Source organism: Oryza glaberrima, chromosome 12 (genome assembly GCF_000147395.1).
Source record: "Oryza glaberrima chromosome 12, OglaRS2, whole genome shotgun sequence".
Lineage (NCBI taxonomy): Eukaryota > Viridiplantae > Streptophyta > Magnoliopsida > Poales > Poaceae > Oryza > Oryza glaberrima.
In genome coordinates, this window is record NC_068337.1 from 21,295,444 (window position 1) to 21,307,951 (window position 12,508).

At 42.1% G+C, this 12,508-nt stretch overlaps 1 protein-coding gene across 5 annotated transcripts; it reads left to right on the forward strand.

Moving 5' to 3' along the window:
- The first annotated feature begins 1,247 nt into the window (after positions 1-1,247).
- On the forward strand, positions 1,248-5,440 carry LOC127758052 (factor of DNA methylation 1-like). Of its 5 annotated transcripts, none has more exons than XM_052283670.1 (10): positions 1,248-1,290; positions 2,109-2,149; positions 2,436-2,603; positions 2,704-2,900; positions 3,109-3,243; positions 3,406-3,582; positions 3,700-3,912; positions 4,012-4,256; positions 4,704-4,742; positions 5,056-5,440. In XM_052283670.1, exons 3-9 carry the CDS (start codon positions 2,441-2,443, stop codon positions 4,711-4,713), a joined length of 1,140 nt encoding a protein of 379 aa, XP_052139630.1. In that variant the 5' UTR covers positions 1,248-1,290; positions 2,109-2,149; positions 2,436-2,440; the 3' UTR covers positions 4,714-4,742; positions 5,056-5,440. The 5 variants fall into 5 exon arrangements, 4 of the variants coding, with proteins under 4 accessions (XP_052139630.1, XP_052139629.1, XP_052139631.1 ...); XR_008013578.1 differs by lacking the exon at positions 1,248-1,290 and adding an exon at positions 1,298-1,414 and having other exon boundaries at positions 4,704-4,763; XM_052283669.1 differs by lacking the exon at positions 1,248-1,290 and adding an exon at positions 1,298-1,414.
- The last annotated feature ends 7,068 nt before the right edge of the window (positions 5,441-12,508 follow it).

Genomic DNA, 12,508 nt, shown 5'->3' on the forward strand with positions numbered 1-12,508 from the left:
TAGCAACTTAGCACACAGTGTTTGATTGTGTCAAGGATGATTAACTAGGATGAATCCATGACTTGTGTTTTTACCTTTGCTTTTAACTGAATGCACTTTGTTTTTTCCTCGGATGCCAATAGCATCAGGTGTAAAATATATTGGTATTGTTCAGATGATGCTAACGCTCTAGACGATACTGGAAATGAATTGTGGCCTGGTCAATCTCTCGATGTCTCTTCTCGTTTTTAATCGATTGGAAACTGCCTTGCTCCTCGGCAAGGTCACTGCTTGGAGGCCAGCCAGGCCGTGATGCCTAATTGAGCTTGGCTAGATCAACATCCAACTGTGCCTGGATAGACACGCATTCGCCGGTGTCCATGACGCAGGCACCACCGGCGAGGCCCTGCGTGCCTCTGTGTGGGTGATTCAAGATGTCGCCGGCATCCATTCCTACAGCATGGTGGAGATTGGTGATCGATTTGGGAAAAATGTTGAATAAGAGAAGAGGAAAGCTAAGTGAGGTGTTACCTCTAAATTTAGGTGGAGGGGTGTGGGCGGTTTCGTGCAAAAATATGCCAACCTCAGTTTGTATCCGTTGGATTGGAATCGGAGGGCCTACAATGACTGAGTGCATAAGTGCATTAGAGGTAGCGTGTGGATAGGATACGTTGCCCTATACATTGCCCTATTAGAGTAGCATTGGTGGTATTAATTGGGTATTAATCTGTACCCAATGTATAAAATGTCATTGTCTTCTCTTTTTGTTTGCTACTATCTTCGAAAACAAACATTTCAATGCCCTCAATAACATATTGGATTCATGCTTGCTACTACTATGATTGTGCAGGACACTTGTAGGCCACAGGTAGTAGTATGACTGTATGAGTTGCAGATCACGACAACCGTATGCTGAACGGTGTTGAACTTTCTGATGAGCAAAAAGCAGAAGTCATATGTGGATAATTGCAGTTCATCCACGTATGACAACTGGGACCCACAGGCTAGTTCCACATCAGAACCAACCGCTTCCCTTTTACTGTCACTGGCTGTTGGGCCCACCAACACTCTGACCCCACCAAATCAGTGACTGAACCTCCTGACTGAAACTGTCTGTACTGAAACTGAAAGCCTCCCCCCCAGAGCTTCACTGCAGGTAACTTCTGCATGAGCCCGTGATGTGTGGGGCCCACATACAGTCCATGACATGTGGGTCCCAATTTTGGACAGCTGTGTATAGTCCATGAGATGGCACTAGTACTGGAAACCTTTCTTTCACAGTTTCACTCCATCAGAGCACTAGGAGTCGGTGTAAGTGCATCTCTCTCCTCTCTCTTTCTCCTGTGCAAGAAAAAGATCCAAGCTTTGAGCACCGCATCAATCGCTTTTGTTATTCCAGCGAGTTTTTGGGTTCTTTGTGTGATTTGGATGGAAGGTGATCGGAACCTCTATCTCTCTCTCTCTCTCTCTCTCATCTTGTTTGTTTTGTGGGCGACTGTTCTTGCCTTCTTGGTTGGGGATGATCAGACATTCAGACCATCAGATGAATCGATTTCTTTGTAGAGCAGTTCTTGATTTATTTATTTATTTTGCGCTAGGTAGTAGATCGGAGGGGTTCATATGATTCTTGGATCTTTTGGTTGATTTGATTTGATCTTTGTTCTTCACATGGATGAAGCGAGTTTTGTGTGTGTTTGAGCCTTTGCCCTTTGCTTCTCTGTCTGCGGAAGAAAATACTCGTCTTTTCCCCTTCACTTGTTCAATTTTTTCTCAGTTTTGGTGGTTAGAAAGAAAATCTTTGTTTGCAAACTTGATTTTCTTTTTGGAATGCTCATCTGCAACGAGTTGCGGATTTTTTTGTTTTCTTGCTGCTCTCTGAAGAGCAAGTGCGGATCTTGCATTCTCGGTCGGATCTCTGCGTTTCTTTGCAACCATCGTTTCCACTGCTTTGCTTCTTGTAGGTTTCTTTGGTTCGATGGAACTCGCTTTATGCATGTTCTTTCACTTCTGTTCTTGTGGATCCTTCGATGTGACTCCTGCGGTTTTTTTCAACTATATTATTTTGTTTTATGTGCTGTTGATTTCCCTTCCAGTTTACTAATTCCTACTGCATTGTTTAATCTTTACAGGTGGGCTTCAGGACTGGTGGTGATAACTGGCTGTTGGTAAGGTGAGGGTTTTACTTTTTAATGTCATCTGCAACAATTTCATGTTGCTCACCAATTTTGTTGGACTGTGTGTGGGCTGTTTCTTGGTGCTTATGGTTGTGGGATTGAGTCTCCTGGGTTTGCTTCCACTTAGACACTAGCAGTATAATGCACATAAAGTTGGGAAAATAAGTTTAATCATGCACATAAGTTGAATTTGATGCACATTTTTCATTACTTTGATGCACATAAGTTGGGCAAAATTCAAGTGACTGTCAAGTCATATTCTGTTGCCTATTGAACCTGCAGGAAACATGGCAGAGACCAGAGGCGTGGGTGGGCGCCTTGCGGCATTGGCTTCTAAGGTGGACTCGAAGATATATTATCTCAAGGATGTGTTGGTTGAGTACATGGACATGAAAAATGTGGTTGCTGAAATAGCAGAGGAGAGGGAGAGGTTCCAGCTTGAACAGCGTGGTTCGTGGCCTTCTCACGAACAATGTTGTGCTTCGTCGATTCCAATGTTGAACTATTATTTAGTAAAGGTGTCATATGTAACTTGAAATGGTTATGGCAGGAAATGACGCACTTCTGGAAGCAATGAAGGAGGAGCTTGTGGCAGCAAACAACGAGCTCAAAGCAGCAAAAGAGGAAATCTCTCGAAAGAACAATGAGCTAGAGTCTGTAAAGAAACAGCTTCAAGAGAGTGAAGCGAGAAATATTCAGGCTGAGCAGCAGAGCGGCATTGTGGTTGAGCTTATGCAACCAAGAGGGGTAATAATCTATAGTTCCTGCCCCCAAATTATTCATAATTTCTTCATGGCATTGACTAACCACATTATGTTTTCAACTTATTTTAATTCTTCCTATTTAGCCATGTAACTTAACACCTCACAAATGTCTATATTTTTCACATCATGCCTTAGCATACTTTTTGTACTAATAAAGTAATAACTAGCATTTTTTTTTTTGCTTGGAGCAGGTGCAAACAAGATCGATGCAAAAACGCAAAAGGCCATTGCAAGGACCTTCGGGCTGTGAGGCTGATGACCAAGAGTATACGAGTCAAATCAATGTCCAATCTCCACGTTGCTTGGAATCGATGAGAACTCCTGATGTATGGAACATTTTGTTTAGAATATGGATTCTCAATTCTTGATATTTTCATTATGTGCCTACCAAATCTATAAGCTAATTATTTGTCATTGCAGTCAGTTTATGTTCATTGTTTTTTTCTTGCTGGGCTACTATATTGCTTATAGAAGTATCGATATAAAAGCAGGTCAAGAAAAGATCGGTGCAGAAACAAAAACATTTATCTCAAGGACTTCCAGGTGATCCTGGTGAGCTTCAGTTAATGGAAGGGCATCTGAGTGACCCGAATGCTGGGGAAGCCTCAGGTGCTCTGGTGAGCAAAGATGATGACCTGGAGGCAGTTAGAGAAGAGTTGATCAAGGTTGATTCATACTCCTAGAATTTCTCTGATGATACTTATAGATACTGCCTAAATTCTTGTATGGTCAAATTAAAGTGTGGCATTAGAGGTGATGCTATATGCATGTTGGTGTTTCAGGGATTCCTTGACATTGATAACGGTGGACGGAAACTTGGGATAAAGGAAATGGGACAGTTGAATGAGAAGGTGTTCCAGATTGCATGTCTTGCTAAGCTACCTCCAGAAGAAGTTGGCGAGGCATCGTATGAACTATACTCATCGTGGCAGAAGCAACTCAGTGACCTAAGCTGGAATCCCTTCAAGACAATCACAGTTGACGGTAACGGTAAGGTATGCCATTCTTTGTTCAAGGGCTCCGTGGTACCGAACAGCTTGTGCTTGATCGATTGTCAAGATTAATCTGAATTGACCTTCTGCTTGCGTAATCAGGAGATTGTGAATGTTGATGATGAAAAGCTGCAAGAGCTTAAGAGGGACTATGGAGAAGGTGCTCACAAGGCTGTCATGAATGCACTAATGGAGATGAAAGAGTATAATGTCCTAGCTGACAGAAGCATCGCGTATGAGCTGTGGAACTACAAGGATGGGAGGAAGGCCACCCTGCGTGAGTGTGTTGAGTACGTTTGCAATCAAGTGAAGCAACTCACAGTGACCAAGCGCAGGAAGTCTCGCAGGTACAATGTCCATGGATTATAATTGCTGATTGATCTCATATATTTACTGCTTCGGTAGCAATTGTTTTTATAGTAACAAAATGTGGGATACAAAATCATTGCTACTGGTGGTTAACTGATTGTATCATCACTCATCAGGGTGGTCAACAATCTTGCTAGCACTGATCAGAAATTCACAAGTAGATGGCAGTTTTACATTTTACAACTAGCAGATGGAAGTTTTAATTTTTGAAAATTAGCATAATGGTACTTTCATGTTTTTTTTTAGTTTTAGGCCTTTAGCTCGCTTTGATTATGTTTAGTCACCTTAGAAGCTGAAACCTACCGCCATTCTTTTACCATCAAGTGTTCGACGAGTGAATGCTACGTCAAACATTGCAGCCTATATGAAACACTTTCCTTCACCCCCATAAAATCTTATAAGGAAAAATGCTTGTGTGACTGCAGGGGAAGTTGACCTGCTGGTGGCACCACAACAACACAAGGGTATATTGCAAGAATGAACTTGTAAACTTCACTTCAATTTCTTACTGCGTGATGTTGTGAATTTTACTACCTTTTTCTTTCTACGAATAAAATCCTTGACTCTCACTTTTTCTGGTAGTAACTAGAAATGGGACTGCTCATTCTTCAACTTATGCTATTGGAGTACCCACACTCTCTAGTACCTTTGCCTTGATGTTCATTTTAGTTCCCACAAATCAGTTCTCAAGAACATGTTATTGTCAATGTATATGCATTTATATTTTTAAGAATATTTATACATTGAGCTCATTTCGCCATATTGTTGTTTTTGCAGGTGGTGAGGGCTGAGTTTTGGGGGCAGTGTAGGACTAATCCATGAAGGACCTGAGCAAGAATGGAAGTCTTAGCTTGCTTATGTCTTTTGTAAAAATGTCATGACTAGGAAGTAGGAATCCTGAAGAACCTGATCGTATGAAGCAACGGATGGAAAACTATGAACTACTACTACTAGTAGTAGTACATCTATTTTGTGTTTTGTAAAACCAAGTTGTGGCTTATGACCACTGTACTGCTTGTGCACCCAGCTCATTACATGCTATAGTATGTATGTACATGAGACCTATAGTTAATGTCTGAGTGCTTTGATGTTAAGTAAGTGTTTGTAGTTGATGGCCTGAAGAACAGCAGTTTCCAGCAACATTGATGCCTGAATTATTCTACCCTGATCAGAGGGTCGTTGTGACTGTTAGCGCTCAACTTGGACGAAAAATTTTTGAAATTATACTGTTTATCAATTGATTGTGCAAAAATATACCGGATAGCGAACGATTTGCGGAAATAAACCATCGGTATCGCTTTTTGGAATAGCGATACCGATGTTCGCTCGTTGAAAGTGCGATAGTGTGGCGAAATTGCGATCTGACGGAGCGATAGCGAAGTTGAGTTGGCGCTCTCGCGCAAGCGAGACGCGAAACCACAGTGGTATCGCTTTTCCCACGAGCGAGAGCGCCACGTGGAGAAATCCCCACGACTACCTCGGGCGGAGCCATCGCTCTCACACTTTCGTTGCGCGAGACCGAGGCCGGTTTCGTAATATGAAACCGCGAGACCAGTTATGACGCGACGGGGAAGACGTGGGCACGCGGTATCGCGCTTTGCGTGCGCGAGACTGCTGACGCGGCATGCGCGAGAGAGAGAAAGCCTGGGGGAGGGCAGTGGGCCCACGGCGTCGCGCTTTGGGAGCGCGAGACCGAACGCGGTGTCGCTATACGCGTGCGCGAGAGCGAGGAGCGAGGTGGGGCAGCGCTGTCGCACTTTGAGGGCGCGAGACCGCTCGCGGTCTCGCTCTACGCGTGCGCGAGAGCGAGTGCATCGAGGGCGCGACAGCAGGCTCGGTATCGCGGTACGCACGCGCGAGACCGCCCTCGGTATCGCGCTCCGCATGCGCGAGAGCGTTGCCGCTTTTCGCCACCGACACCTTTGTTTCCCATCTCTATTTCTTTTTTGCTTTTTACACGGGTTCTAGCCATCTACCTTAGCTTTTTAGGGAGAGGTGGAAGAGCTCTGTACATTCTCTTATCAGGTCACTGTTGCAGTCACATCATGCCGGCCATTTGTAACTGCTAGAGTTGGAATCCAATGCACTCACGGGCTTAAATTGAGAGGAGAGGATATGGTCCTCACAGAGGAAGACAGAAGGGAGTGAACTGAGGAGAGGAAGAGCAAGAGAAGAGAGGAGGCAGTGCATGCAGTGGAAAGAAGGAAAAAAAGACACGTAAGTTGATTAGTTTTCTATTAGCACAAATTCGTACTATGAGGATTTAGAAAATATTAGTTCACGTAGTTAATATTTGTTTGTAATTATGTCAGAGAAAAATTTAGGTATGTATTAGTTACAACTACATTATATTTTGTTAGGTCGTATGTAAAAATAGAAATGTAGAAAGTTAACAGAGTCGATTCGGGTTAAAAAATAGGTAGACATAATTAATTTATAAGGTAGATAAGTATAATATAGGGAAGATTGGAACCATGCCATTATAATTTTACAAAATTTAAGATATGCCATTCTGACCCACATGTCATTGACTCATGTGGGTCATACATGTCATTGAGATACCGATAGCATATCTCAAACTTTGCAAAATTATAATGGCATGATTCCAATTTACCCTATAATATACGTTAATTATAAGTTATAATTAATTAGTAGTTCATGTGATGTTTAATTTTATATATACGACCTATATTATATGTAAGAAATTAAAAAAACTAAAATATTAATAGTTATATTTGTAGTTATTGATATTGATATTAATAGTATTGATAATTACTAAATGTGGTACAAAAATTAAATTGAAGTTGTAATTAATTTGTAGTAAATTTAAGTTACAATTACTTAGTAGTTCATGCATTTATTTATTTTGTAAGAAATGGAAAATGTATAAATATTCGTTAAGTAGCGGGAAATATATGGTGTGCTTAAACACGTGCTTTACATTGTAGGTTGTTACGAACGAACAAAGAAATGCAGTAGTACGAAGAACTTTGAAATTGGGACTTTTATATGAGCAAATTGGTTGAAAAGAAGAAGGCAAGACAAGGTATGATACTATAATGGAAGACAGTTTGTAATTAATAGACAGTTTGTAATTTATTTGGTGTTGTAATTAAAGTGTAGTTAAATAAATTTATGTCGCTGCAAATAGTTTTATACTATAATAAATTGGTAGTTATGATTAATTTGATTATGTAATTAATCAAGTGAAGTTAAACTTAGTTCTATTAATTTATCATGTTATGATAAATTTATAGATAATTTTGTACTAACTGATAGTTACAAATATTTTGTATTTAAGTAAAGTTACGGTCAGTTAGATAATTTATAGTTAAAGTAGTAATATATTAAATGTACTCATCCAAATTTGCAATAGTAGTATTGTTTCGGAGGTCATATATAAGTAGGTACAAACAGTCCGTAGCAAAGAACATGATGCGGCTCAATGAGTGTCATTGTCCTAGATAAAGAATAGAAAGAGCTAACCAAAATGATTTTTAACTTAGCTTCCGTCAATGTTTCTTCGGTGCAAGTAGTCATTTGTTGTATTAAAATTAATTGATATGTATAATTAGTTTGTTAGTTAAACATATGGATTATGCAGTGAACTAAACTTTGAGGCAGCAATTGTTATACGAGCAAGCTGGTTAAAAAGGAGTAGGCGGCATCTGATAAACGCAGGTAAATATTTCGTCATCATATTTATGTACAATATGGTATGGTTGTGTTGTTTTAAGTATTACATACTCTTTTACTTAAATTAATTGCCATAGTTATCTTTAATTACGTATTTTAATTAATTAATATGTATTAATTTTATTGTTATGTGTATATTTTTTATGTCAAAGTTGTAGTAAAATTATAAATAATGAATTGCATTGTCATGTATTCGTAAGTAAATAATTTATGTTTACGTAACTATTTATTTATAAATTTTTTATACAAGTACATGATTTTTTATAAATAATATGGAAATATAAATAAGTAGATTTTTTTATCAAAAAACAGTATGCGTGTAAACTAATTTTGGTCACGAATAGGACACGTTTGTTCTGTAAGACTTCCTTACGGACTAGTCCGTGTTGTCTGCAATGGCAGGAATGTCGGCATTTAGAGTGTATTTCGGTGAAGGTGAAATTATGGAAAATGAAAGTGGTGTCGATCTGAGCAACTTTAGGCAATGCACACTATACATCCAAATCCTGACACCCTTACCATGCCAGACTTGGATTTGTTGAAGGCTGGTAAGGGTAGAAGACAAACACGGAGCTTAAGAAATGATATGGATGCATCCGAAGCGGGAGGGCCCGTGAGGCGATGTGAGGACTGTCTTCAGTACGGGCACTGCACTAGAGATTGCAAGAATAACAAGGAGGGTACATCTTCAAGCATGGAACCTAGGCAACAACGTGCGATGAAGAATAGAAGGGGCTCTCAGGGTGCTCACGATAGGGAGGAAGGAAACCTGCAGTAGTTATAACCTACACTGTCCGGTTATTTATATTCGGTCATGATATGTTTTCCACATGACGTTGTATTTCAATAAGTTTGTAATATGTTAGTCAATAAGCATGTGTAATATTTATTTTATTATGGTAATTTTGTAAGATTTTATTGTAAGGTGTTACCAAGTTTGTAACATTTGTAAACCTATTGTTGTACTATTTATTTCAATGATACTGCTCGAGTTTGTACTTGTACTATGAGAAATTTTTTTTCCTTAATTTAATGCATTATGTACTTTTTCGTATGTGCACTTGATGAAATTTCTAATTTACCCTTCATGATGTACATGCAAATATGGAAGATGAGTGGCCTTACCCGTTGCTTAGCAAAGAGATCGATGCACGACATTGTGCAAAGAAGATATCTGATGGAAATTCTTGCTCTAGTCTAGTTGTACTGATACCGCGTACAGCCGGATGGTGGGGGATTGATCCATGATGGAAGCCGAGGTGCATAAATGGTTAAAGTTTGCAACATCATGATATCGTACTATAACATTGCCTAATGTGACTAGTAAATTTCCTCATAGGTTGTCAGCTGCAGGTCTTCTTACCTTCGTTCAGATGACGCAGGCAAGGATGCATTACGACGCTAGAGAACCTAAAAAAAACAAATGGGGGCACATAGCAAACGACGACAAAATATCGACAAGTCCCTACTTATGGCACTGGTTGATAGGTGGAGGCCAGAGACACATACATTCCATCTACCGTGTGGAGAAATGACCATAACTTTGCAGGATGTGTCCATGCTCACGGGGCTACCACTTGCCGGCCAGGCAATTGTACTTCCGGACCCTCCGGAAGATTGGAGAGATGATATTGTATCACGATATGCCTGTATTTTGCCACGGTACGCTACCAGTAATACAGACGATGATGAGGACAAAATAGTTTTCTCTGAAAAAGAAACTCATGGCCCCACATTGAAGTAGTTGTCACAGTTTGAGGTAATTGAATATTTTTAATTAAGGCATATTCCGTTCACATTAACATATCTGACAACACATTGTTTTTTTTAGGTGCGATATATGCCCGACGATGTCCAGGAGTACCAACTGACGTTGTACCTTGAGGCTTATCTACTTTGGCTGTTTGGTTGGGTCATATTCACCGGCTCGCACGTGAACTCTGTGGACGCCAGGCTAATCCCCCTTGCTCACCAAATTGCTGAAGGTAATATAGCGCCTTCTGCATAGTTTAGCTGGGGATCAGCCGTCCTTGCAGCCACATACCGTGGATTCTACGACGCTTGTATTAAGACCGGACAAAGGGAGGCGATTTTCACGGGCTGTCCACTTTTGGTCATGTTGTGGTCGTACGAGCGCTTCTCGTTCGGACGTCCATACATGAGTGTGGCCGTGGCCCACAAGGACGATTACACTGACGTAGTTGATGATCGTCCTACCTTCGGTACTCGCTGGTGAAGCATCTAGGCCCTCGTTGTTAATTTTGGTAATTAATGACAAGCGCTAATTGTGGACTAACCGTTGCTATTGAGATAATATTTTAAGTTAGGTCCACATCATGTGTGTGCATGGATGACTATCGATGGATTAAAATTGACGGCGCAAAGCAAAGAGAAACAAGACGGTAAAACTAGTGCTTTAATTTAGAATTGATCGAGGTGTAGGGCGATCAAATTTGCTAGTTTATTTTCTAGTTTCGCCGTACTATTAAGAGGGGTAATGACCTAGCAAAGAGATGATTAAATTGCCACATTAGGTCATTATGCATTTAGACGTGTGCTCGCTTTTCATCACACACACACACACACAATCACTTGGGATTTCACTGGGCTCGGCCTGACCAGGGGTAGTCAGACCGGCCACATAGTGGCGGTCTGACCGGCGTGCCTTGGCCGGTCTGACCGGCCGCAAGAAGGCGGTCTGACCGGCGCATAAGGCCGGTCTGACCGGCGGTACATGCGCGGTCAAACCGGCCCCCTGGAGGCCGGGATGGTGCTGCTCGGGGTGGCCGATACAGAGCCGATGGAGCCGTAGTCGGTCAGACCGAGCCGATGGCAGTCTGACCGAGCCAAGGCCGGTCTGACCGCCCACTCAACGCCGGTCTAACCGGCCAGGCCGATGGGGCCCTCTGACAGCACTTCAACGGCTAGTTTTCTTGCTGTTGCAGAGTAGCACGGTCTGACCAGCCACATACCTCCGGTCAGACCAGCAGAGCACAAAGTTGGGGGATTTCGCCCCCAACGGCTAGTTTTGGTGGGTGGGAGTATAAATACTTCCCCATCAGCAGCAAGCCGACTCTCTTGGCACCCAATTCAATTGCATACATCCCTTGCACCTCTCTCACACCCACTTGAGCTTTGTGTTCATCCATCTAGTGTGTTAGAGGGTTGATTAGCTAAGAGTCAAGAGCATTGCTTCCATTTGTAGAGCTAGTGTGGCACTTGATTGATCATCTCCACACCGGGTCATTGCTTGTTACTCTTGGAGGTTGCCGCCTCCTAGACGGCTTGTGGAGGAGTTGCCCGGTAACCTCTCCGAGAAGATTGTGGAGGAGGCCCGGCGCCGGTTTGTGAGTGGTTTGGAGTTCACCACCTTCGGAGTGAAGGAAGAACTACCCTAGTGATCGAGGCTTGGGTAGTCCTCTCCGTGGGCCGGCTCCCGCCTTGCCCACCCCTTGACGAAGGGGGCGTGCGGTGGCTTCGTGGTTGAGCGGTGGAGTTGGGCTCGCCTCAACGGGGAGTAGGATACCGGCGAGTTTCCGAACCTCGGTGAAAAATCTCTTGTCTCCTTGTCTAATTTGATTGTCGCATTTACATTTGTGCAATTTACATTTCTAGAGACATACTTGAGATCATATCACCCTAGGATTGCTAAACATTGACATAGGAGTGTGATTTACTTTTCCTAGAGATATAATTGAGCCACTATCACCTTAGGTTTGCAAAACATAACTTAGTTGCTTAGTTAGAGTTGACCCTCACCAAGCCTAGCAACTTAGGTTAGTTTTGATTAGGTGTCATTTAGTTTTAAATCGCCTATTCACCCCCCCTCTAGTCGACATCTCGATCCTACAAGTGGTATCAGAGCTTGGTCTCTCTTGATTGGGCTTCACCGCCTAGAGAGAAGATGTCGAACGAGGTGAACCATGTAGGAAAGGCTCCCATGTTTAATGGCACAAACTATTCCACTTGGAAAATTAAAATGTCTACTCACCTCAAAGCTATGAGCTTCTATATTTGGAGTATTGTGGATGTAGGCTTTGCTATCACCGGCACGCCCTTGATAGAGATTGATCACCGCTACCTCCAACTCAATGCCCAAGCATTGAATGCTTTGTTCAACTCTTTGAGCCAAGAGGAGTTTGATAGAGTGAGCAACCTTGAGACCGCATATGAGATTTGGAACAAGTTGGCGGAGATCCATGAGGGCACAAGTGAGTACAAGGATGCCAAGCTTCATTTCCTCAAGATCCAATATGAGACATTCTCCATGTTGCCTCATGAGAGTGTGAATGACATGTATGGGAGGCTCAATGTCATTGTGAATGATCTCAAGGGGCTTGGGGCAAACTACACCGATCTTGAGGTTGCCCAAAAGATGCTTAGGGCTCTACCGGAGAAGTATGAGACCCTTGTCACCATGCTCATCAACTCCGACATGTCAAGTATGACACCGGCAAGCCTCTTGGGGAAGATCAACACCAATGACATGTACAAGTTGAAGAAGAAGGAGATGGAGGAAGCCTCACCTTCCAAG

Coding starts and splice junctions, on each gene's coding strand:
- LOC127758052 (XM_052283670.1), top strand. CDS start 2,441: ATGGCAGAGACCAGAGGCGTGGGTGGGCGCCTTGCGGCATTGGCTTCT. Junction 2,604..2,703: donor GTTCCAGCTTGAACAGCGTG/GTTCGTGGCCTT, acceptor TGGTTATGGCAG/GAAATGACGCACTTCTGGAA. Junction 3,583..3,699: donor TTAGAGAAGAGTTGATCAAG/GTTGATTCATAC, acceptor TTGGTGTTTCAG/GGATTCCTTGACATTGATAA.